The sequence below is a fragment of the Prinia subflava genome, chromosome 4, assembly GCF_021018805.1.
Source record: "Prinia subflava isolate CZ2003 ecotype Zambia chromosome 4, Cam_Psub_1.2, whole genome shotgun sequence".
In the NCBI taxonomy this organism is placed as follows: domain Eukaryota; kingdom Metazoa; phylum Chordata; class Aves; order Passeriformes; family Cisticolidae; genus Prinia; species Prinia subflava.
Window position 1 is genome coordinate 39,145,735 of NC_086250.1, and position 23,211 is coordinate 39,168,945.

At 37.9% G+C, this 23,211-nt stretch overlaps 1 protein-coding gene across 1 annotated transcript; it reads right to left on the minus strand.

The window, feature by feature from the left end:
- Positions 1–258: 258 nt before the first annotated feature.
- NUP107 (nucleoporin 107) lies at positions 259–21,841 on the minus strand. Its single transcript, XM_063396501.1, has 28 exons — positions 21,697–21,841; positions 20,886–20,971; positions 19,794–19,883; positions 18,951–19,066; positions 17,964–18,099; positions 17,319–17,422; positions 16,721–16,848; positions 16,349–16,397; positions 15,076–15,147; positions 14,511–14,599; positions 13,675–13,753; positions 12,631–12,744; positions 11,631–11,721; positions 10,524–10,600; positions 9,946–10,005; positions 9,451–9,596; positions 9,291–9,339; positions 8,124–8,193; positions 7,566–7,684; positions 5,908–5,946; positions 5,319–5,469; positions 4,214–4,320; positions 3,222–3,324; positions 2,882–3,042; positions 2,564–2,689; positions 1,782–1,895; positions 1,331–1,498; positions 259–610 (listed from the first exon to the last, which is right to left on the minus strand). Exons 1-28 carry the CDS (start codon positions 21,702–21,704, stop codon positions 503–505), a joined length of 2,760 nt encoding a protein of 919 aa, XP_063252571.1. The 5' UTR covers positions 21,705–21,841; the 3' UTR covers positions 259–502.
- Positions 21,842–23,211: the final 1,370 nt, after the last annotated feature.

The following is a 23,211-nucleotide window of genomic DNA, read 5'->3' on the forward strand; positions in this document are numbered from 1 at the left end:
AAGCAAGGCTGCCTTCTCTTCTCAAGGGCTTGAAGCAACCCCACACTTCTTTTTGATTTTACCTTCCTCCAGCGTGTCTGTTTTCTTCTCCCCTACTTTCTCCATACACCTTCCAGCAGTCTCATGTTTCTTCCCTCTGTATCCATACACATTTTACTGCTAAGCAATGTTTCCAGTCTATGGGATGGATTAGATTAAGGAGGTTCATACAATCACCAAATTTATATAATGACATTTTAGATTGGAATGAACAAACACTTTCTCATTTTCAAGCACTTTTATTAGGAAAAAAAAAATGAAAAAGGTTGTATAACAAATAACATCTCTGAAGTTGGTCATACTTTTTTCAAGTTTAAATTGAAATCTGAAGGTTGGGGTTTTATACTCCACAAAAAGAGAACACTTTGTCCAAGTACATGATTCTGTTGGGGTCTCTTGTTTGTTTTTTTTAATAACCAGAATGTCCATGCTCGGAAGCTGTTGCAAGTATCTACATGAAAACTTATGACTGAATTTCATATCCCAAAGGATCAAGATCCTGGTCCAGAAGTATCAGAGAAGATTCCCTCAGCTTCTGTAGAAGCTTTCTTAGTTCTTCTTTTGAAAATACCTAAGAATAAATAATAAGAAACCAAACATCATAAAGTTATATTTATTTGCAATGAATAGCATTGATACAAAAAAGTAAGCGGTGGTTAATTAAGTTACTATTTCTCTATTTGATTATTTATTTCTATTGAAGATAGTGTGACAATCAGGCATTTCAGAAGGACATTCAGTAAGAAGGAGAGGTTAGTGGCAGCATCCAAAACCTGAAGGTAGGCTCAAGATAGCTCTGTCTCATTTTGGGGTTGTTTTTCACGCTTTTGGAGGCAAAGATGGTCATGGGTAAACCAAACACTCTAAACCAAAACCTGCTTATATAGCATATGCTCTAAACCAAAACCTGTTTGAAATGTAATGGAAATAAAGAAATCAATTACAATTCTACAGCTAAACTTAGAACCATAGAATCATTTAAGCTGGTAAAGACCTTTAAGATCATGAAGTTAAAATTCAACAGCCCCTACCCAATAACTAGGAACTGTGGTACATAGAACTGGTTTTCAGAACACCGGTCATTACCCTTAATGTTTCACAGTTAACTCCTTGATTCCTTAAGTCCTAACACAAGGAAACCTTTTACTACTGCAGTGAATGGGAAACGATACAGAAACTTATGCTGTTAAGGAACATATGGTGTCTTCCTCTTTATATAGAAGCTTTTTCCACAGCCAACCCACAGAGCTTTTGCCGCTAGCCCGGCTGCCCGCGGCCGCGCCTCGCTCACCGTGTACAGCTTGTGGCGCTCGGAGGCGACCGTGTCGGCGAGGCGCAGGCACTCCTGGTGCTGCCCCGTGCTGTGCAGCACCGTGTGCAGCAGAAAGCACATCATGGGCAGGCATAGCTTGCGCAGCAGGATCATCTGGTGTGCTCGCTCAGGGTCCTCCTCAGCATCCTGACACAGCAAAAGAACGTCTCGGTGTTAGGAAAACGTACCTTTAACCCGCAACTCAGCACAACACACAATTAGTGCTGTCAGAGGCAGGAAACTGGCCCGGGCAGCCTGGAGTGCACTGTCAGATATGATCTGTGTGGTAACCAAGGGGAGCAAGCTCTAAATGCTCACAGCAAGGCCAGAGCCAATTAAACAGGAACACATGAAACTAAATGTCACAAAGGTACAACAATGCATCATCTGTGCTTTGTGGTCTGCGTTGTGACATAAAAATTCATTTTACCTCTCTGACATCAACCATCCATCCACCATCAACGAACAGCAACACATTGTACATTTTCTCCTTAACATCAGCTGTAAGAGCATCCAAGAGGCCTTTCCAAATGCCATAATCCATCTGGCAGAGAAACAAAAAATAAACTACTGCAGAACAGGATAATTTCCAAGGCTATTTTAAAACAGACTGCAACATGCAGTGCAGCTCCAATTCAAATTAGAACCTTCAGTCAGTGGCTAAAACTTAAAAGCTTGCTGCTAACAGCTATTTCCATCCTTGCTTAACATCCTGTCCAGAGAGCCAGACAGGTTGGTCAGAAGCAAAGCCACTAGAGGAAGATAATTTGCAACAACCTATTCTGCCATGCTTATAAAACAAATGTTTATATTAACTGAATACAGTATATTTTTACTGGCCAGACCTGCAAAAACAACTTCAGTCAAAACAAAACTGCAGCATCTTTTAGAAAACAAAAGGTGATAATAGAGTTAACAGAGTTAACGGCAAAATCAAGTGTTCACATTTATTAATAACAGTGACAATCAACACAGGATAACATTTACTATTACGTTACAGTATTTTATGTAAAGCTGAGTCATTAAAAATCAGAATTATTGTGCAGTGGCCTTATTATTCTTTTGTCTCATACTCTCTTAAATAAAAATAATTTATAACAAGAGTCCTTAAATAATATGAAATAGCACTCTTTTACTCTGTTGCATTAAATTAGACTGCTTCTAAAGCAAGAACATAAAACTTTACAGTAAATAAGATGGACTTCCACCTACCTCATACTTCTTCTCTTTATGTTCATGGGCCACTTTTTCAGTGAAACTTGCTTGTGGTAACAAGGAAGGCTTCTGTGGAGCTGAGTTCATGTGTTTAAACCATTCATTAAAGGTTTCATGGGCTTCCTGAATTGCATTGGAAACAGTGTTTGGGTATTTTTGACTCATCTAATAACCAGAATGTCATTTCATGCACAGGTTTAATGCATCGAAGAATCAGAAACTAAATCAAATGGACAAAGCTAAAGTTTCACCACCAAGGGAAAGCCACCAGTATTTCTAAATAACCCCTTGGAATATTGCATATTTGAAACTCACCAAATATGCACGAATACATAAATGTTCCCGGATAGCATTGTCATCTTCAGCTGGAAGCGGAGTATCCATTCCCTGCTCTTCCCACTGGTTATAGATTTCTGCTATAGAGTCTTGGGGAATCTTCACAAACACATCTTTTGCAGCTTCATGTTTCTTGGATGCTATGAGAATGTGAACTGGTTATCAGAGCTTTGCAATTTCCATACCTTATCTTCTTCAGCTGGCAAACCCAGCTTTTTAATAGACTAGATCCAAAATGATATCAAATACAGTGCCAAGAGCCAACGAGAACAATATTGACATTTAAAAGTAAATTTACAATATTTGTAAAGCTTAGTACCCAAGAACTTCCTCATGATTGCATTGCTTTGTTTAAGTGCTTCTGCCCTCTGTGCAGGATCGAATACGAGCCAGTCAATTACATCTATTTTCAGCTGATCTGCCTGTAAAAACCAACACAGAGATTCACCACCATTTCAAGCACACAGCTGAGGTAACACAGGTTAGGTCTGGTCAGGGAAATACACAAGTTTGGAAAGCATTACAACACAGTAACAAGGACTGCTTTACTCAAAAGCTTAGAAAATCTCTGCCATCTGGAATGATAAAAAAATTAATTTCTAAGTGTTTCCAAGATATCCACCATCTCGCAACATTTTTTATGGATTATGATGCGTTTTCCTCAAATTTTAATACAAATACACTGCACCAATACGTTTTATGTTTTTTTAACTCTTATGTCAGATAAACTATCTTATTGTCTTAAGGAGCTTAAACTTTGTACTCAACAGCAAAAACACTACCACAGATTTGCAGATCATCAGTCACTTTCTAAACACTACTTTGAATAGAGCCTATTAATATTACCTTGCTGTCTCTAAAGCATTGAATTGGATCTAACCAATGCTCAATAGCAGTGACAAGGAAACTGTCAGCAAAAGCAGTGTCTGCTGTAGCTAGAAATGCCACTTCAGCATCTTAAAAGGTACATCTGAGATACAAAATATTAATCCTCATAAACTGTAGAGGCTACAATAACATCCTACTCCCAGCTACAACAGAGGATGCTGCAGTCATTTCAAGGGCCTTATCTTCACTTAATGTTTGTATGCAGGTAGAGCTGCTGATAAGCACACACACAAAGAGCAAGGAGAAGTAGAAACAGTTAAAGATTTGTGCAATATCCTCACTTGGCCACATGAAAAGTGCATTTCCCTCATAGGCTTTTTCAAGGCATTTTTCAGCATTGTTGACAGAAAACTATGGCTCATACACAGTCACAGACTCTGTAGCTGACTGTGAGCCACACTATCTGCTCTGCAAAGCGCTCACCTGTGTTGTGCCTGCGTCCAGCACGTGGTCGTGGTGGCTGAACTCCCCAGCATCCTTCTTGCGGATGTTCTCAACAACAGTTTTTGTTATGGTTGCAACGTCCAGACCTGGGTTAAAAGAGAACTGTGTAAGAACTATGGTGAATTCAAACTTGACACAAATTGAATTTCAGACTTCAGTTGTTGATCTTATTCCTTACTATTGGTAATTCTTATCAGTCTGTTCAGACACACATTGTCAGAATAAATTATAATCTTTTGCACTATGTAATTTATTGCAGGTATTTTACAGGAACAAAATTTGATATAACAGAGAATATCAAATATGAGAATAAGACAACTAGTAAGCTTTTCAGTCTGTGCTGAAGACAGTATACAGATATATCTGCTAAATCACTGATTCCTACAGTTCTGACAGCAAATCTATGATTTGACAGGAATGTACCAGGAAAAGCTCAGAATAGTTCTTTTACAGATGCTTAAGCAGGATGTTTTATTTTTGAAACCTTAGCTGAGTTTAAAAGAAAATGACTGCAAAATGACTGAAGTTAAGACACTGAAATCTGCAGGAAATCTGCTTCTTTGTGTATTCTGAGTGGCACAGAGGCATTGTCAAGCGATGAACAGTGTGCTGCTTCATTGTAATCCCTCCTAGTTTCATGTACAGGCCTGGAAGGAAGTTTACAATTAATGCAAGCAACACGCCATGGCTAAGAAAAAGCACTATAAATAGGACAAAAAAATTAAGATACTCATAACCTTCCTAAATCCACATAGAGTTATATATTTTTATAATTAGTTCTCTGAAATAATATGATAAGGTTCAGAACACATACTTAAGACAGGCAGCTGGCATTTCCTTCCTGGTGTGTTTGGACATAACCCAGAAGCAGTGATATTTAGTTTAAACAATTCCAGGTTAATGAAAACACACCTATATACCAACTTGAAGATGTGATCAGCAAATTAATTTTATTTAGCTGAAAAACAGAGAGACACATGAAGGAAAGAGTAACACATTCATAGCTAGCTTTTGGAGCAAAAACTACTGAAACTCAAAATAGCCCAGGATATAAAATGACAATGGGACTATCAGGGTCTCTCACCTGCTTCTTTTGCTAATTCCAGGCAGTGGTGGCGTTGATCGCTCTCAGTAACATCTTCAAGAAACAAAGCGTACTGAGCCACAGCGAGCTCCGGGGGCAGGTGGCTGACATAGAATGCTATTAAATCTGTGTGCTTCTCAGACACCAAGCGCTGCACAGCACAAAGCAAACACACAGAATGAAAAGCAAAGATATAAGAAGCAAATATACAGAAGATATCCACTAATATATAAATATATATAACAGATATGCATGCTATATCCCCTAGTTTAAACACCTAAGTGTCTACACTTAAGTAAAAACGTTTACTGGGTAAACCCAAAAATGTGTAACAAATTTATGATTAATTTTTTCTGATACAGGAAGACTCCACTCAGCTTCTAAACAAGGATCAATAAAACTGTCTTTTATTTAAGTAAGAACTGCTGACAGAGAGTTTGCATACTAAGCCAGCTTCCACGTTATCTCCTGAGAAAAGAACATTGGCTGCATCATAGCTCTTATCATCCTGTAACCTTAAGTCTGCTTTTCTTCCTCCTTTACATCTAAATTACATTAGAGAAAACAAACAATATTTCTGAAAGCTTACCTGAATGTAGGTCTTCAGGACTTCAACAGAAACTTCCTCCTTATTGCAAACAATTATAAATTCAATTTTAAATCAGGTAATAAAAAAAAATAAAATAAAACAAAAGGTACTTGACAGGCTATCACTATTGAAACAAACACAAGGTTATTTGCCTATTCCTGCTTCAGTAATCTACGCAAACAGGCTCAACTGGAAGAACTGTTTCTCTTGGAGCATGATTAAAAAACCATATCTTCTGATTCAAAGATTTAGTGTTCCGAGGATTTCCTTTTTAGCAACTGGATAATATGGTCTTTGATCTAACTGGAATGTTACTTCTTACATGATTTTTAAATCTTTCCATTTTACCATTTTTTTAAAATTAATAAAATGTCAGGTACACAGATTACTCCTGCAGTGTACTACATGCCCTGTTTTATTGTAGAAAATGATAATGTAATAGGGTATAAATATCACCTGACTCATCTGGAATAGCCTAAACTAAACAACCACTATAGTCCAAGTACCTGAAACTGCTTTAGCCAAGACTCAAGTGTTTGTTGCTCTCAGGAATTATCATTTTGATTTTATATGTGTACATGGAAGACCTTCATCTAAGCATATAGATATAGGAACTGTATATAATCAATATACAATAAACATCATAAAAGCTTGCACTTCTGCCTCTTCCCTGTGAAGTCTACTGAGGATTGATCAAGTAATCATGCAATAAATTCATCTACTCCAAAACTGTAAAGGCAAATCAACTGTTACAAATTCCCACAATGGAATTCATGCAGGAAATTGCACTTCTTTTTTCCCTTCTGTCAAACGTATGCTAATGGCTAGTTCTACTGCACTTTAGCTTGAAGACCTACCTCATAAAATTTTGATTCTGGCTAAAAACATTAGTATCTACACATACATACACACATACTCCTCTTATTTAGCTGAATGTTAACTGACATTAAAACAAATTTCCCCAAGGAACACAAGCAATAATTGTAAGTATGAATAAACAATAACTCAGAGCTGTATTTAAATCATCTCATGAAAACATACATTTGTGTTTTCACAAAAGAGGTTACATTCAGAAAGTTACTTGATACATAACAACTTCTAAATTTTAAAACAGTAGAAAAGGAGAGCCCCAAATTACTTGTGGTATTGTCAGAGGTTAGTAATCACAGCTGTGTGACCCATCTGTGTATTTAGCATAAACGGGCCATGTAGGTTGTAGGCTATATTTACTTTGCACTTGGAGATAATAAGAAAGTTTCAGGTGGTACTCATTTCCTCAAGCAAAAGCATTTATGAACTTAGCAGCAATAGGTACCGTTCCAGTAACTGTCTATAAGGACAGGTTACATTCGAGACATCTTGGCTGCTATGAATAAGCCTAACACTGAAGTTTGACTCAGGATCTTCTCAACAAAGGCCTTCTGAGTAAAATCCACCATCCTCAAAATCCAATTTTGAAGCTCAGCTGGAAGGGAGGAGGATACTCTTTTCTCTTTTAGGCTCCAAGATCAACAAATACACTATTTAAGCATGCAGTTCCTCCTCAGCCTGGTAGCAATTTACCATCACTCTATGTTGTCTACATATTTACACACAAGCATTTCTACTTCAAAGCCTGGCTGCTGCTGTGACAGCAAATCAAGTGCAGGTGAACTGACCTTAGTCTGCATACCCAGAGTGCGGAAAAACAGAATAAGATGTGTCAGGAAACGAAGGAGGTGTCCTGGGAGCACACTTCTGTCTTTGGAAAGCCACTTGCTGACTTCTTCCATTAAACCTGTAACCACCAAGGAAACATCTGCATTAGCCATACTACGGAGAAAAAGAAAAACCACCTGAGAAATATTTCAAAACTATGCATTTACTCAACAAATGTAATTTAGTCTCAGAAGTCCAACAAAACAGAACAGTAACAATTTCGGAAAAATGTGGCTGTTTGGCTTAAGGATGGACTGGATGTATCCTATCATTTCTCAGAAGAAGTTACAGCTATAGCCTGGCATGTATCCTGACACATTTACATGATTTCATTACTTCTTTGAAAACTACATTGTAGGTCAAACTGTCCCTACAATTCTTGATTAGAGCATGGCTTTAATGCAGAGCTTGCCTACTGTGTGCTTCTAAAAATCCATTCATACAGAAGTTTCTGGAAAGGTCTCTCAAAATAATGTAATCAGTTGACAATAAAAAAAATCACTTAGAGAAATGCTTACCATCTACATCTCCAAGTATAATGAATTTTTGAATCACATGATAGTGTTCTTGATTCTCCTCTATAACCCTCTGGAGACAAAAAAAAAGAAAATTCAAACTTTGAATAAATCTTCTGGCATAATGTATGAAGAAAACAAACTCATAAATAAAGTAAAGGTTCCTCAGGGGGAAATAGCTATCCTATTTCAAAGGGTATTCTTCATAAAGAGCAAGAGAAAAGGCACTTGCTGTCTCCGTATCTAATGACAAAAACATTGACAAACTAAAAGAAAGAACTGGAATATAGATCTGTCCAGTTAATACTTTCATGGAAGACATCCAACACTAAGGGCGTTTTGCTCTGAAGAGGAGAATAAATAATGATGTTACAGATAAGATATAAAAGATCACAGAAGAAGTAACAATGTGCATAAATCCTTAAAGAAGGGGCCTGTGAAAGTTACTTCAGGAAGAAATTCCACCCTCTCCCCAGAGAGGAGATTAATTCATTAATGCATGAAATGCAATCCAAACACACCTGTAAATCTGCTTTATGGTGAGGACTGCACTGTTGCAATGGCAAATACAGCTGGCTGTATCTGCAGCTGACTGCATGTCTTTGTCTCAGCAATATGATAAATGCTATGTGTCCATTCCATCAAACAAAAGCAAGTGTAGTTTCAATTTAATCACCGCAAAATGAACCTGTAAGTTATGTATCCACATCTCACATGAATTGAGTATTTTGGGTGCTAAAAGTAACAAAGTATCTCAGGCTAAGCAAATACACTTTTAAATTTTGAAATGCCTGTTCTGAAATATGCAGAAAATGGAATGTAATCGATTTTGAACATTTTATTCAAGTGCTGAATAGTTGATTTACTCTGTCTGCTTTGCATGTCTGCCAGCATTTGACAGTCACCTGTTTCTTTAGCATACCCAGCTAGTTTGGCAGATACAGGGCAGGGCAACACGAAACCTGTATCACTTTCACTGTTAAGAGGTAGTAGCACAAAGAAAAATCTATTTGAATTGGAAAATCACACATTTTTGGGGACTGAAAATATGAAACAAATCAGTCATTGTGCATATTTGAGCATTTCAATAAAGATTGCAGTAAAAAGTAGAACCCAGTGAATAATTAAAAATGGTAGGCAGTGAGGATAAACACTGCAGTTATTACATACCCTTTTGTCTGTTGCTTGAAGTTCTTCAAAAACTTTTTCTGAAGTCCAGCTTCAAAGCAAGAGAGAAAAGACAGAAAATGTTACCTTGAATATTCCACGCAGATTCCATACAGGATGCTTTGTTGAGTGCAGTAGCAGTGCAATTTTACTTGAAACTTACTTTGTTTCTAAATAATCTCTAGGGAGCTCTTCCATCTCCTCTGCAGTTACTACTGAGGTTCGTATTTCCTGCTCCACTAGAGTGTCCACCATGACCCTGAAATATGCCCAAACAGTATCTTCCCAGGTATCACAAACTGGAAGAAGCTACATATTAAAAAAACAGAGTAAAAATTATCAAGAGATGGAGAAACATCAGAACCCAAACAGAGCAACTATAATTTAGGATCAGATTTTCAGGCACCAAGGCAGTGCAGTAACCACTTTAAACAGCAGCCTTTCCTTGACTGAAAAGTCTATCCTGTATTTAATTGAGACATGTCAATATTACAAACAGCATGTCTACTAAAGCAGCAGTGTTTGCTATTGTTCTGTTTACTAGGTCTTTAAAAGTACAGAAACCAGTAACTGCAATAATTCTGATGATATCATTGTCATATATGAGAAAGGAAATGCACAACTACCAAACACTGCTTAATTAGGGGGCTTGACATACCTGTTTGAGGTTTCCACTTAGAGCTGCATATATTGCTCTTTCATATCTATTAAACTGCTCCTAAAATAAACAGTAAAAACATCCAAACTTTAAATTACAAAGCATTTAAGTTTTCTAGTCACTTTACATATTATTAGAGATTATTCGATTGCAAAATGTTACATCTAACAGATTCCAAGTAAAGTTGGAAAATCAGGATACACAAAGAGGCAAAATAAGAACAGCAAGTGCCTTTCCCTTCACTAGCATCCCCTTGTAACTTAACAAAAATTTACATTGACCTGGAAAGAAAGCAATGTTTTCTCTTTCCCATTCAATTAAGCCAAGATGAAAGTCAGTGTCAGTGATTTTACTTTCAACTAGGAAAAAAAGGCAGATGTTTCCTGAAAAAGTGGTGCTGATTACGTAGATTTCTCACAATACATAAATATGATATTTCAAAAGTCCTCTTAGAAGCATTAATTGTGAATCCTCTAAGCAACAAACACAGAATGGGTATGTTTACTTAAATTCCCATTTCAGAGTTCAGAAAAGTTCAAATTTATGTATTAATAGAAAGAAAAGCAGTCTTGTCTTACCTCCTCAGCCATGCGCCAACAACTTATTTTCCAAATGCACCTGTATGGATTGCCTTCAACAGGCTCCAGCTCTTTTCCTACATGCAAAGAATAATTATAAAAAACCCCCACAAGAATGGGGAAAGGAAAAAGAAAGTGTTATTAAAAAAAGAGAATCCAGTAATGTCTAAAAAATGGTAAAGTCTATTTTCTTTTCATAGCCCAATTTCAATCCCTTTAGAACTCTTCCTAAAGTATTTTGATGCTTTTGACTGCACTGCACGATGGCTTTTCTGGCTAGTTTGGTGAATTTGCCTCTATAAGTTACAGTAATTTAAAAACTTGGCTGCTATCTAGCTTTTAAAAAAATAATGCTTTTGACTGTAACATACCTATAGTGTCCACATTTGGAAAAAAACAAAGTTAAGGGGAAAAAAAGAATTTTTATAATCAAAGCTTCTTAAAAATGTCACTGCTTCAGTGCTACCATTTTTCATGCATCTGCATGGGCATTTATACCTGTGTAACAACAGGCAGACTCAAAAAAAGAGCTAGGACACTGGTGTGGCATGCAGATAAAAGCAACAGGCTATCAGGATTTGAAAAGAAGGAAAGCATTAAGCCTTTCATACCCAGTTATAAACAACACTTAGACTCATTCTTAAATTCCTTGCTATATCCTGCAACGTACTGAACACAGAGAGAAGCAAGGTACTGTGTTATAAATGGGGAACCACGTGCAAGGAACCAAGGAGAAAGGTACTTTACAATTCTCAAACATTTTTAAAGCATCTCTTTCTCCTGCATTTACATTTGCTGAACTCTAGTCCTACTACATTTTTCTGAAACTGAGTATATAGTCCAATTTGAGTCTGTAAGCAACAAAATGTGATTAGGTCTGACTTTCTTTCTTAAAGTGGCTTTAGCATGGGTAAATGGATTCAATGAACTCATCCTCAACTAAAATAATTTCATATTCGTTTTTACATGTTCAACAGACATGGTAAAATATTCCAGATACCAAAAAAGGCTCATCAGGTGAAAAGAGATATTTCTCTTAGCCACAAACACATGCTACAAGATCTTAGTATTTTTATATCTGTCTCAAATGCACTTTGGAGCAGATACCTCCATTTATGTTAGGATCATGATACAATTTCCAGCCTTCCAAAGTTGCAGCTCTCCAGGCCTGACCACATCGTTTGCATAAACGCTGTGCCTGAAAAAGAATGCATTTTCTCAGCAATATACTTCAAGGTAGGAAAACCTCCAGCTTCTTCTTCTAATTTAAAAATGTGAATATTATTAAAGTAGTTAATTTGTATAGTGATTCTACTATCTGAAAAATAAGCACAGAGGATCTTAAACTCAAAACAACTGAAAGATATCAAAGTAAATGTCATATTTTTTCATTGAATTTTTTAGTTTTTCAGTATTTACAGCAATGTAAGAAATGTGCTACAGCCTCATCTTTGTTAGCTAGACAGCTGTTATGCACAATTCTGGTAAGTTTAGTGTGAAGCAGCCCTTTTGTTTAATCATTGTCTTCATGCAGCTCTACTTTCCCAGTTCACTTAGCCTTCCCAAGCCCAGCTGAAGTTGCAAATTTCTACTCACACTGCCCTGCAGCAATAGGCTCAATATGTTCCCACACCATCAGAAAATGAACAGATGTGCACCATAGTGGAACAGAATATGAACAAGTAACCATAGTCCTCAATTAAGGTCTCTGGCATGAGAATCTCAAATCCCCTTTCCTCCCCATTACTCAAACATCACTATGTATACATGTCTGATAACCCATTGATGATTAGAGACACAACTAGGAAGCTCTTTAAAACATTCTGTGTGTTTGTCTTGGCAGTATTTAGTATCAAAACACAACAGTGAAAAAATATTGTCAAACAACCCAAACACCCAAAATTACGTTTTTTCCGTAACATCTATTCTACACCCAAAATTACTTAACCAAAAGCAAGCTTCATTAAAATGTTAATTTGGCAGTGAGAACTGACAACAAATTGAAAACTGAGTCACTACAAGGCAAATTTAAACAGACATTTTAGTACACAGCTTATTGGTTTTAAAAGTAAGATATTTATGTTTACGTAATTAAAACTTACACTACCTCATCTGTCATTCCTGCTCTGATGAGAGTGAAGAGATACTTCAACAGCCTGGCATCATCTTCTTGGTCCAAATCATCAAGTGGCAGTTTCTGTCGGATAGGAGCATCTGGATCCTACAAGCAAAAAAGTCATTACTCATCTACACAATACCTCTATGTCTCTTCCATTAATGTCCTGCCCTTTTTTATAATTAGGAGTCACTTTTTTCATGTTGGCACAACAATCCGTACAACCCATGTAATATTGAACACAATACTTCTGTTTTTCCTCTAATTTCTTTTATTCCTCTTCTTCACTGTTCCTATCAGGAGTCAATGCAATTTATTTACTCCACGGCCTTGTTATTTGCCCCAGATTTCTCATCTTCCAGCTCTTCTCACTTTCAAACATCTCTTGCCCTTCTATCTGCCTACCAGACTCTACCTTCTATCTGAGAAGGTTTTTCACAACAGCTGCACTTGCTTCTATTTAATCCAATGAGATTTTATAAAGCCAAATAACAACTCAGACCACTCCCCAACTGAATTAATCTTCCACGGCTGCTTTGCTGTCACTGAGGCAGTTCATCACTTTGTTCTAATGGGCAGTCCTTTCTTTCCTTGACTTCTTTCCTATCAGCTTTAATTATAGAGTAATTGCATTAGGACTTGGCTTCATTTTACTAGTTACTGCATAAAGACAGCATTCTCTTATCTGCAAGGGCTCCCCAAGAGTTTTATAACCTTTTCTGGTTAGGAACATGGGTTTGTTTCAGACCTGAAGAATCATAATAAAGCCATTACTTCACCAAACAGATCACCACTACTTGTGAGGGGGGGTGGGAGTATGGCTGAAAGAAAACACATGTCCACAGTCCACAAGTCCACAGTGATCCCAAAAAGAATTTTGGATGTGCTCTGCCTCACAATTTCTGTAGCAATTTTTAGATACTACAACTACTTTTAGACAGCACAACTATCTAAGAATTGGTGGGAGCCTGTGAAGATAGGATAACCCTCTCTAGCCCATTTTGAAGCAAAGCTTTATTTTTATATAATACTTACCAATTCTGTTACCAGAGGACGAGAACTTCCCATGTATGTACTTGACTGTCGCTGCTTCAGGGCGTGTAGTGTGTTATCCCTGAAAGCAGTGAAATGTTTTACAGAAAAATGGCTTTTTTAGCAAGCACCTTTTAATAAGACAAAAACTGAAAGATACATTTTGTTACATGGACTATGTTTACAGAACAGAGGTTTGGTTGATATATCAATTGACTTTGCTAGTTGCAAATTTGTTGTGAAAATGTAACATTTCACAACAAATACAATATTAGAATTAATGAAGGCATATTTGTTTTCTTTCAAAAACATCCATTATTTCAATCATTCATGTATTAACTATTCACTGATTTCTGCATAAGTGAATTTTCCCATTAGCATTCACTGCAAAGTCAGTCTAGGACAGAAATTTAACCAAGGATAAACATATAATTCCAAAAGCCATTAAAAGCAGGTTTATTCCAGGCATCTAGCATGAAAGGTATCCTTTGGTCCATTCTGCCATAAAATCCATCAGTGATACTCAAGGTGACAATAACAGCTTCTGCTGAAGGGTCAATGACACAAAATGATAAGAACTTAGGCAAAAACTAAAGCTAGACAAAGACTAAATTAAAATGGTTTCATGTTTTTTCCTTTCATCTTTGCCTCCCAAAAGGCACTAATTGACTTCTGAGATTTACTTCAGTGGATGGGTAAGAAGTTTCAAATTTAACATGTATAAATTTAAAGAAAAGAAATGAATAAAGAGAACAACCTAAAAAACCCACTTCTTTTCATGAGTGATTCTGTGACTCTGAATCTTACACTTGCTGGGAAAATCTATATAAAGAACTCACCAATATACTGTTTTTGCATAGAACTCAATATTGTCAGAGAAGTCTCCAATTTCATCCTTAGCAATGCTCTCTAGCCAATCCACCACCAGCTGGAATAAATTTAAATTGCATTTTTAAAACAAACATATAACAAACAATACTTTTACTGCCTTCCTCTCGTCTCTGGATCCACTCGTTATCCAAGTGGCAACCACAGGGCTGAGAGATCCAGAAGACAATTCATTGCATTTTAAGTATTCAGTATGAAGGTGGCTGGCACTGGAGCTCTCTTTCTCTGGATACTGCAATTTAATACAGTGCTACTTAACAATTTATCAGTCACCATCAACAGTAACACATGCTGCAAACAGGAACAGCTCTCAGCCTTTCATCCTCTGCACAACAGCCTGAAAAACCTTTCTGGTCTTTAGCAACTTAGGAGCATCATTTTTATGCATATAATTAATACACACTTGAGTGAATATTAAAAAAAAAGTATTAGAAACAGCCCAAAAAGTGCATAGAGCATCAGAGTTATGAACATTTAATCTATTTTCATTCTCATATTAAAAACTTCCCATCATACCTGACTTTGTCGAACAAGTGAATCTTTCTGAAACAAGTTGTCTACAGTTGTTTTTTCACTAGCAGTTAAAGCCTATTTAAGAAAAAGCTGATTATTACTTCATGGAAAAAAAAATCACAAAACCAGAAATAAAAAGTTCAACACATACTAATTCAGAAACTGGCTACAAGTTCAGCATGCTATCTTTCCCCTCCCTCTTTTAAAAAAATGTCTTATACATTGTTTTATCTGATCTTTTACATCCAGTTACACTAAAAACTAAAAATGAGACTTAGAACATAATTCACAAATATATGACCACGGAAAGATTCCACACAGCAGATTCCTTGACTGCCTGAATATTATCTTAAATCCAACTTGTTACTTTAAAATAGAAAATAACATTTTTCAAGGTCATACACACATTTAACATTAAAAAGTGTGAAAAAGAAACAAAAAAGCCACTAGCCCCAGAGCCCTGATCCTTCTATCTGATCTCCTGCGTTAATTTAACTTCCATTAGACTTGCAACAAAAAGAGAACAGAAGATGTGTTTCCCTAAAAAACACAGGTGGGAGGAAGCTGGGTATTTTTGGCACAATAGTTTTTAACACTGACAACTTAGCAGTGGGAATTGTAGAGGAAGCTATTTTATGACTGAGAAAAAAGATCTGCAATCATAAATTTTACAAAGGCAGAGTCACTTTATTTATTGTTTTGTTTTCCTAAGCATATTCTGGCAGCAAAGGCTGGAAGCACTGCATTGACACAGACAAGATGACTACAGCTGTAACAGCAATGCTGAAAAACTGAATTTCTCTTGAGATGAATTGGAATCAGGACTGCAAAGGCTAGACATTTTGAGACCAAACCTTCTCCTTTAAGCAAAGCAAAATGATCTCTGACCTATCACAGAATGTCACAGATACTGATGCAGCCTTTAAAAAGAAATAAATTTCTAGTGAATTTAGGGTTGTCTTGTGCAGAGCTAGGAGTAGGACTCAATGTTCCTCGTGCATCCCTTCTAACTCAGGATATATAAGGAAACAAAACAAAGAATAGTTTACAATAATTTTTACAGTAGCATTCTCTCTTTAGAACCAAATACTTAGATTTACTCTTCACAATAGATGAAATAATAATTGTCTTCATAAAAATCAGTCTCATTTTTCACTTTTGAATTTTGAGTGATTGCCACTTTGAGATTGTAGCAGTAAAATACAGGGATTTAGCCTATATTTTGCTTATTTAGCTTCTTATATCACTTAAAAAAATGCCAAGAGTCCATGCTTACAGTGATATCAAACGCAGTTTCATCTTCCAGTGCAGACTGTATTCTGTCTCTAGAAATAAAAGTGCAAAACACTAAAGATTAAAACAAAAGCTGAGAAAATTTAGCAAAGTGCCTAAGTATAAATGCTTTAAAAAACTACAAAAATGCTCTTAAAAATACTAGGAGTTGCAAAGGTAATAAGAACACTTCTATTTACAATTTCATTTTTGAAAATAGATAATGAATAGACAGAGTTTATATCAGAACCTGCTTTAAACAGCATATTAATAAGTACTTAATTGCTTGATTCCCTATTTATATACTCATAAAAAATTTATCTAAGAAAGTCATCTCAGTACAAAAATGTAGTAGTGTGCTTATCAAAGGAATTACCTATAAATTGAGGACAGCAGTCTCCAAGTTACCATTTCCTGCTTGAGCAGCCACAAGACACTGGCAGTTTTGGAAAACTTCTGCTGCCCAGGAGTTGCCCGATAAACTATTTTCCCTAATATATTCACCTGAGGGAAATAAATTTATACAGAGTTAATATTGCCCATGGGTGTATTTTTTTCCTAAGCCATTACAGCAATCTTTTTATTATCCTGAATGCTTCCAACAGACAGGTTTGACAACCATTTCTTCAAACAGTGATTTTATATATAAAATAATAATATGATTTATTTATATATGAGAGAAATAAGCACATTTGAATCCATCTTATTAATAAAAGCATTTATACATCTGCTGATGTTTATTGCCACTTGACCTTTGGAACAGCAGCCAGATGACAATTTTAGTATTCAGCAAGCTACACCACAGGTATTCAACCAGTGTTTGAGGAAAGTGAGATGCTACTCAATGCTAGTGTTCAGTGATTCATAAGCCGGAAGATTCAAAGTATGTATGTTAAGCACTGTGACTGCACAGCAACACTGCTTTGGGAAGGGAATGTAAAATAAACGAAATAAAAGACCAAGTAACTACTTACCTGACTGTTACAAATATTTTCATACTCATCCACAAGATCAAAAATGGTAGTTGATGTGTGCTTCAGAAAGGAATGCAAAAAGTCTGAGTACATGCTCATAGTAGCTAAGACAGATATAAGAAAAAACAGCCATATTAGTGAGGCATAACTCAGTAAAAAAGCCCCCACTGGACAATGGAAACATCCTTCTGATGACAAGACTTCTCATTTTTGCAAATTTAGATGAGTACAATGATGATATGAACTATCTCACGAAGTCAGAAGTATTTACCAGCTAAGATAGTAACACAGACAGAAGCTATGAGCTATGTCAGTTATAAAACTTTTGTTGTAAATACACCACTTGCAGGAATTTCAACAGCAAACTCATTTGTGTATCTCCACAAAACGAATCCAGTTTGCTTTTGCTTCCCACATCACTGGAGCATCACATTTACTTCATCAGAACAGGTTCCATAGAAAGCACAAACTCACAAAACTCCAACAAACTGGAACAGTGTAATTATCTGAACTTTTAAAACTAGACTGCTTTTGACTAAGAAATACCAGCAAAGTAATATAGAAAGCTTTTAAAAAGGACACATGTATTTATATCCCACGAATCAGAACTGGAATCATTTATTAGTAAACTTCAGATTGTCTCACCAGCTTCCCCAGGGTCATCCTCACGCAGCAGCACCGCACTCATCGTGACATCTTCTGTCATATTGGACATGTCTGCATTTACAAACATTCCTGTCTGCTGAGGAGACAGTGCCATGGTCCAGCTACTTTCATCCAACTAAAACCACAACAAGAACATAAAGAAAATAAATTGTAATCTCAGATATTACAAGCCTAGCTACATCTTTTTCCTTCTATATGAATGGTATGTAAACAGAGAATCCTAAAAAACTAATAGTGAAATAACTGCCTTTAGATAAGGTGCAACCATGCCTTAAAAAGTTACCAGTGCTAAGAGCTCTGAATACACTTTGATCAACTAGGCCCCAGAAGCTGATAATTTATGAAGAAACAAATGGCCTGTATCAAACTACAGAAACAACTGAAAAGGAGAATGAATTAAAATGTAGATAGAGAAAAACACATTACCTTCTTTTGAGTTAATTTAAAAATAAAGGGAGGTAAGATACTTCAGAGGACCCTACTGGTAACTTTTCCAATCACTGTTTTTCCAAAGTATAAGATAATCAATATCATCTAAAAAGTCATCAGAAGAGCTTGTTCTTTGAAGTCTAAACTTCAACACTTTAGTGAAGCCTAATACTGGAGAATGCTAAAGTAAGAAAAATCCCCAAGTTTTAACTAGCTAGCATAAAACAATTATCTTTGAAGAATTTATTAAAAAGCATAGTCAGGATTTTTGAAGTCACAAACCAACATTATGAGGACTAGCTTAACACACATGGTGTATTTGGAAAGTTCTTGTAAACCTCTATTATTTCTCCCTGCATCATCTCAAAGAACAACACAGTAATAAATAACACCAGCAGTAAACAGCAATAGTAGCAGTACTAGCGAGCTTGTACCACTCACAGCTTGTCTTTGGAGCAAACAACACACAAACACTAAACTTGTAGTTTCTTATGTTTCACAGGGACAAAAGAGAAAAAGGTGCTCTAGCCATCTTACCATTGACAGACTGCCAAAAAGTCCAGAATTTGGTAGAATGAGAGGAGATTTCCCTCCTGTTCCCAGGATGGCAGACATATCTGATGGCTTCATGGAGCTGCGATGTAATGCAGCACCTGAAAGAGAAAGAGGCTTTTCTGAAAAGAGAAAGCATTTAAAGCCACTCTGCTCTGTCCAGAAATTCCAGAAGAAATTTTTAACAGAGACTGAAGCACTTATGACTTGCAGCTAGAAGCCTGAAAGCAGGTTGTATATATGCACCAAACAGGCAATACTCAGTTACTAGAGTTCACTGTAAACACACACGAGCATAAAGAGCAGTACAGCATCACTCATTCTTTCTTGGAAACTGGTCTCCAAACCTTTAAAGCAAAAGACAGCCCAAAGGTGGGTCAACTAGAAAAGATTGCTCAGCTTTATTTATCTCCAAGGATAGAGACTCAATAGACTATCTGGGCAACCAGTTCTAGCATTCAACCACCATCAGAGTAAAAAACGGGGATGTTTTTTTATATCCAAACAGAATTCCTTGTATATGCTGTTGTGCCTATTGCCTCTTGACTTTTCAGGGCACCAAGAAAAACTTGGCTTTTTTTACTCCCTGGCATCAAATATTTATATATATTTACAAGATCCTCCCCCAACCTCTTTCCCAGAATAAACAATCCCAGCTCTTCTCAGTCCCTCCTCATATGTCAGATACTTAACACACTAATCAACTTTGTGGGCCTTCACTGGATTACAGCACATTACCATGTCCTTCTTATGGATTGTTATTAATTATTAAGTACAAGCACATAAATCCTTCAGCTAAATAGTAAGCAAACAAGCAAGCAGTCTTACCTGGCTGGTGAAGTAATGAATTCGGAGTTCGGGAAAGAAACTGGCTTTTGGGTGTCATGTTTCCAATAGTGTCATCCAGGGATGTAAGAACTGATTAATAAACAAGTTAAGAAACACTCTCCTAAACACACTTTTGGATCTATTCCAAATGACTGTGACTATTTGGAAAGGAAAAATATTTTGTCATAACTCAAACATTATGAAAATTACACATCTTGTCTTTCTGAGTAAACCAGAAAGTTCCATAAAATATTTCAACAGAACCTTAAAAGCTGGAGGGTTAAAAGGGACACCACAAAGTGAAGTTCAGAAATATGAACACAACAGATCTGGGACTCCTCACAGCAGCTCAGATCAAAAAGAATCCTTCTGCCCCATGAGGAGCTGCTTCATGCTACACCAACCATAAAAAGAAAATCTGAGTCTGAATGCATTTTTAAAAATGTTCCCTCTCTCGGTTCCAAGTGCTCTGTTGCTCTATTTTCTTATTCCTGTCAGCAACCAGATTCAGTGCTCTAAGTATGACTTACTAAGAAGTATTGTATAAAAGTTTCAGTAGCTTGTATTACTAGCATTTAGGAACATTTTGACTCTTAGGCACAATATAATCAGGGCAAATATCTCATTACCTTTATTTCAGACGCAAGAAGAATAAGCAAACATACTGGATTCATTTGCTATCATAACCATGAAAATAGCATTATCTTAGCTGTCAAACTACATGGCGTGTGTGGGGGTGGTTCCTCACTGTAAAAAAGCAGGGGGAAAATTTCTATGAAAATTTAAATCTATGTCTGTGCACTACTCTTGCTATTACAGTGGATGGAAAGTTAAGATACACTAGATCATCATAATACTCTGATACTACAATACCTGCAAATAAGCATAAAACCATAAAATTAGGATATAATGAAGAAAACTTATTTTTCTTTTCCAAAAGCTCAGAAATGGAGTCAGCTATGGTTCACATAGTTCTCTGTGTGGACAACCACCTGAATTCGTACACCCAGGAAAATCAAAGCAGTATTAAAAATATACACACCTGGTGAACATAGCAGTTAAAGACAAAATTTCTCTACAGAAAAAGGATACTAGAAACTCTTTTCTGAGAGGCTTGCTTCCGTCCAGGTCTGATCACCTCTGGGTCATGGGGGGACGGCATGTCTTCAAAACCATTTCTACAAAACAGCAACACAGAAAACAAGCAAGTGAATTCAAGCAGGACGTCCAAGATCTTATTGTCATGCCAAAGTAACTCCACAACCAGGAAACTTAAAGTGTTAGGTCATCTCCAATCTTACTACTTGTGTCCAGCGTCCTCTACAGAAATTTAGCAGTGCTTATTAGCTCAGGGAAACGAGCCTTCGTGAAACCCAGACTTCGTTCCTCCTACATCATAACTAACATTTTACTATTAAAAAGAAAAGAAAGAAGGCTAGTGAAAGATGTAACAGTAGGAAACTCAATTTTGAACCGAAAAATAAAATTGAAAGAACGGCATGATTTCACGACACGGTTTTTTCCTTCGGATACCGCGGTCACCACAGGCTGGCAAGGCTCACGGGTGCTCTGAAGGGAGCACACCCGCCCCCGGTCCCTCGGGGCCGAGCACCCGCTCCCGCTGCGCTGCGGGGCAGCGCGGCCGCGCCTCAGCAGGCCCGGCAAGGGCCCGGCCCCGTGACCCCTGAGCAACCCACAGCTCCCGGTTAATCCAAAGATACTCAAGAAGCAGCAGCCAGACTTAAAGCTCCCGGGAGACAAAAAGCCTCCGGTACGCTCGGAAGCCGCTGCAGGCCCGCTGCATTTCGCAGCCCGCACTGTCACACCCGCTCCCCGCTGCCCGGGCGCGTCTCACGGCAGGCGCGGCCCCGGGCCGGGGGCTCCGGCCGCCGCCGCCCCTCACCTGTCCATGTTGGCGGCCCCGGCGCGGCTGGGCCCGGCTCAGCCTTCCCGCCGCCGCCAGCGCCGGCCCGCGGCCCGGAAGGACACGGGCTCCTTCCGCCCGGCCGCCCCGCCCGCCCGGGCCCGCCCGGCCCGCGGGGAACCAGCGGGAGCGGCGGGGCCGGCTGCGGGCTGCTCTCCTCTCAGTGCGCGGCACCCCGCGTTGAGGGTCAGAGCTGGAAAATAAACAACCCTTAGTGTAAAAGTGTCGGGTGCTGTTGGGGTTATCTCGCCGCACAGAAAAGGCTGATCAGACGCGCAGCGTGTTTCAGACACATTCGGCTGCAGCAGCCTCCGTGCCGGCCTCAGCAATGCCGAGTTCGTTCTCACGGAGTTGCGAGCGCGCGTCTGGTTCGTTCCCGTTTCTCCCAGTCTAATTCAGTCTACTGGCATCAACATTAAAGGGTAAAGTAAGCACCGTGCAGGATCACTCAACCCTTCAAAGCTGGACAAACTTAACAGAATTATGAAATTACCTCTCCCTTTCCTTCTCCAAGTGAATTCAGCCTACTTTTTTAACTACAGAAAAACATTATTACTGCTTTATAAGTACAACCGATTGTTCAGCTGACCGTGGTTCGTGTAGTTGCGCTCTAGGACAAGGAAAACTGTCCGATCTTGTCATGTAGACAGGCAAGTTCTGAAATATGCTTGCAAGTACTTGGGTATTTTTAGGGCTACAGCTACAATGGGGTGCTTCAAGCAAATTAGACAGGATACACCTGACAACAGCTGCAAAAGGCAGCAGAAGTGCAAAATACGGTCTGAAGTCCTCCGGCTTGCTTGAGATACTGATAAAACACCACGATGCCCAAGCACAGGTCTCACTGAAGCTGCCAGAGAGCCTAACTTCAGAAGGCTTCACAAGAAGAAAGCTGATGAAGACTGGGTATGCAGAAACACAAGCAAGCAGAAGACCTATAGAGAGTAGATTAGTCACTCAGGAAATGTAATTTTGGATTAAAAAAAACCCCCAACAACCAACCATTAAAAACAAAGGTCATCCTTCTGTCTTGAAGACTACCAAGAAAGCACAAGCAAAGGCAACAACATCATGACAGAAAACAAGAAGTGTTAAATGAATTACATCTTAGTTCAGTACCATATAATAGAATTCACCTTTTCAACATATCCCACTGAAACAGTGTAGCATTATGGTCTCCAGTGCAGTGGGAAACTCAGAGTAATGCACAAATCAGTGTCTGGTTCAATCGTTTGCTAACAGCTCACACCCTCAGGCTAGCCCTGCCTCAGGGCAGAGAGTAAACAAGTGAGAAATGTAATGATGATGGAGAATATGCTTCCTTTGTGTGCCAGCTCAAGTTTATTAAAATCAGTGACAGATGAGAACAAAGCAAAGGAAGTAAGTCTGAAGAGAAATTAAGAGGGCAGGATGCATACTTTTTTAAAAAACCCAAACCAAACAAACCTGTAAAAGATTGAAAGATTGGGGCCTCTGAGAGAACTTGTCTTAAAA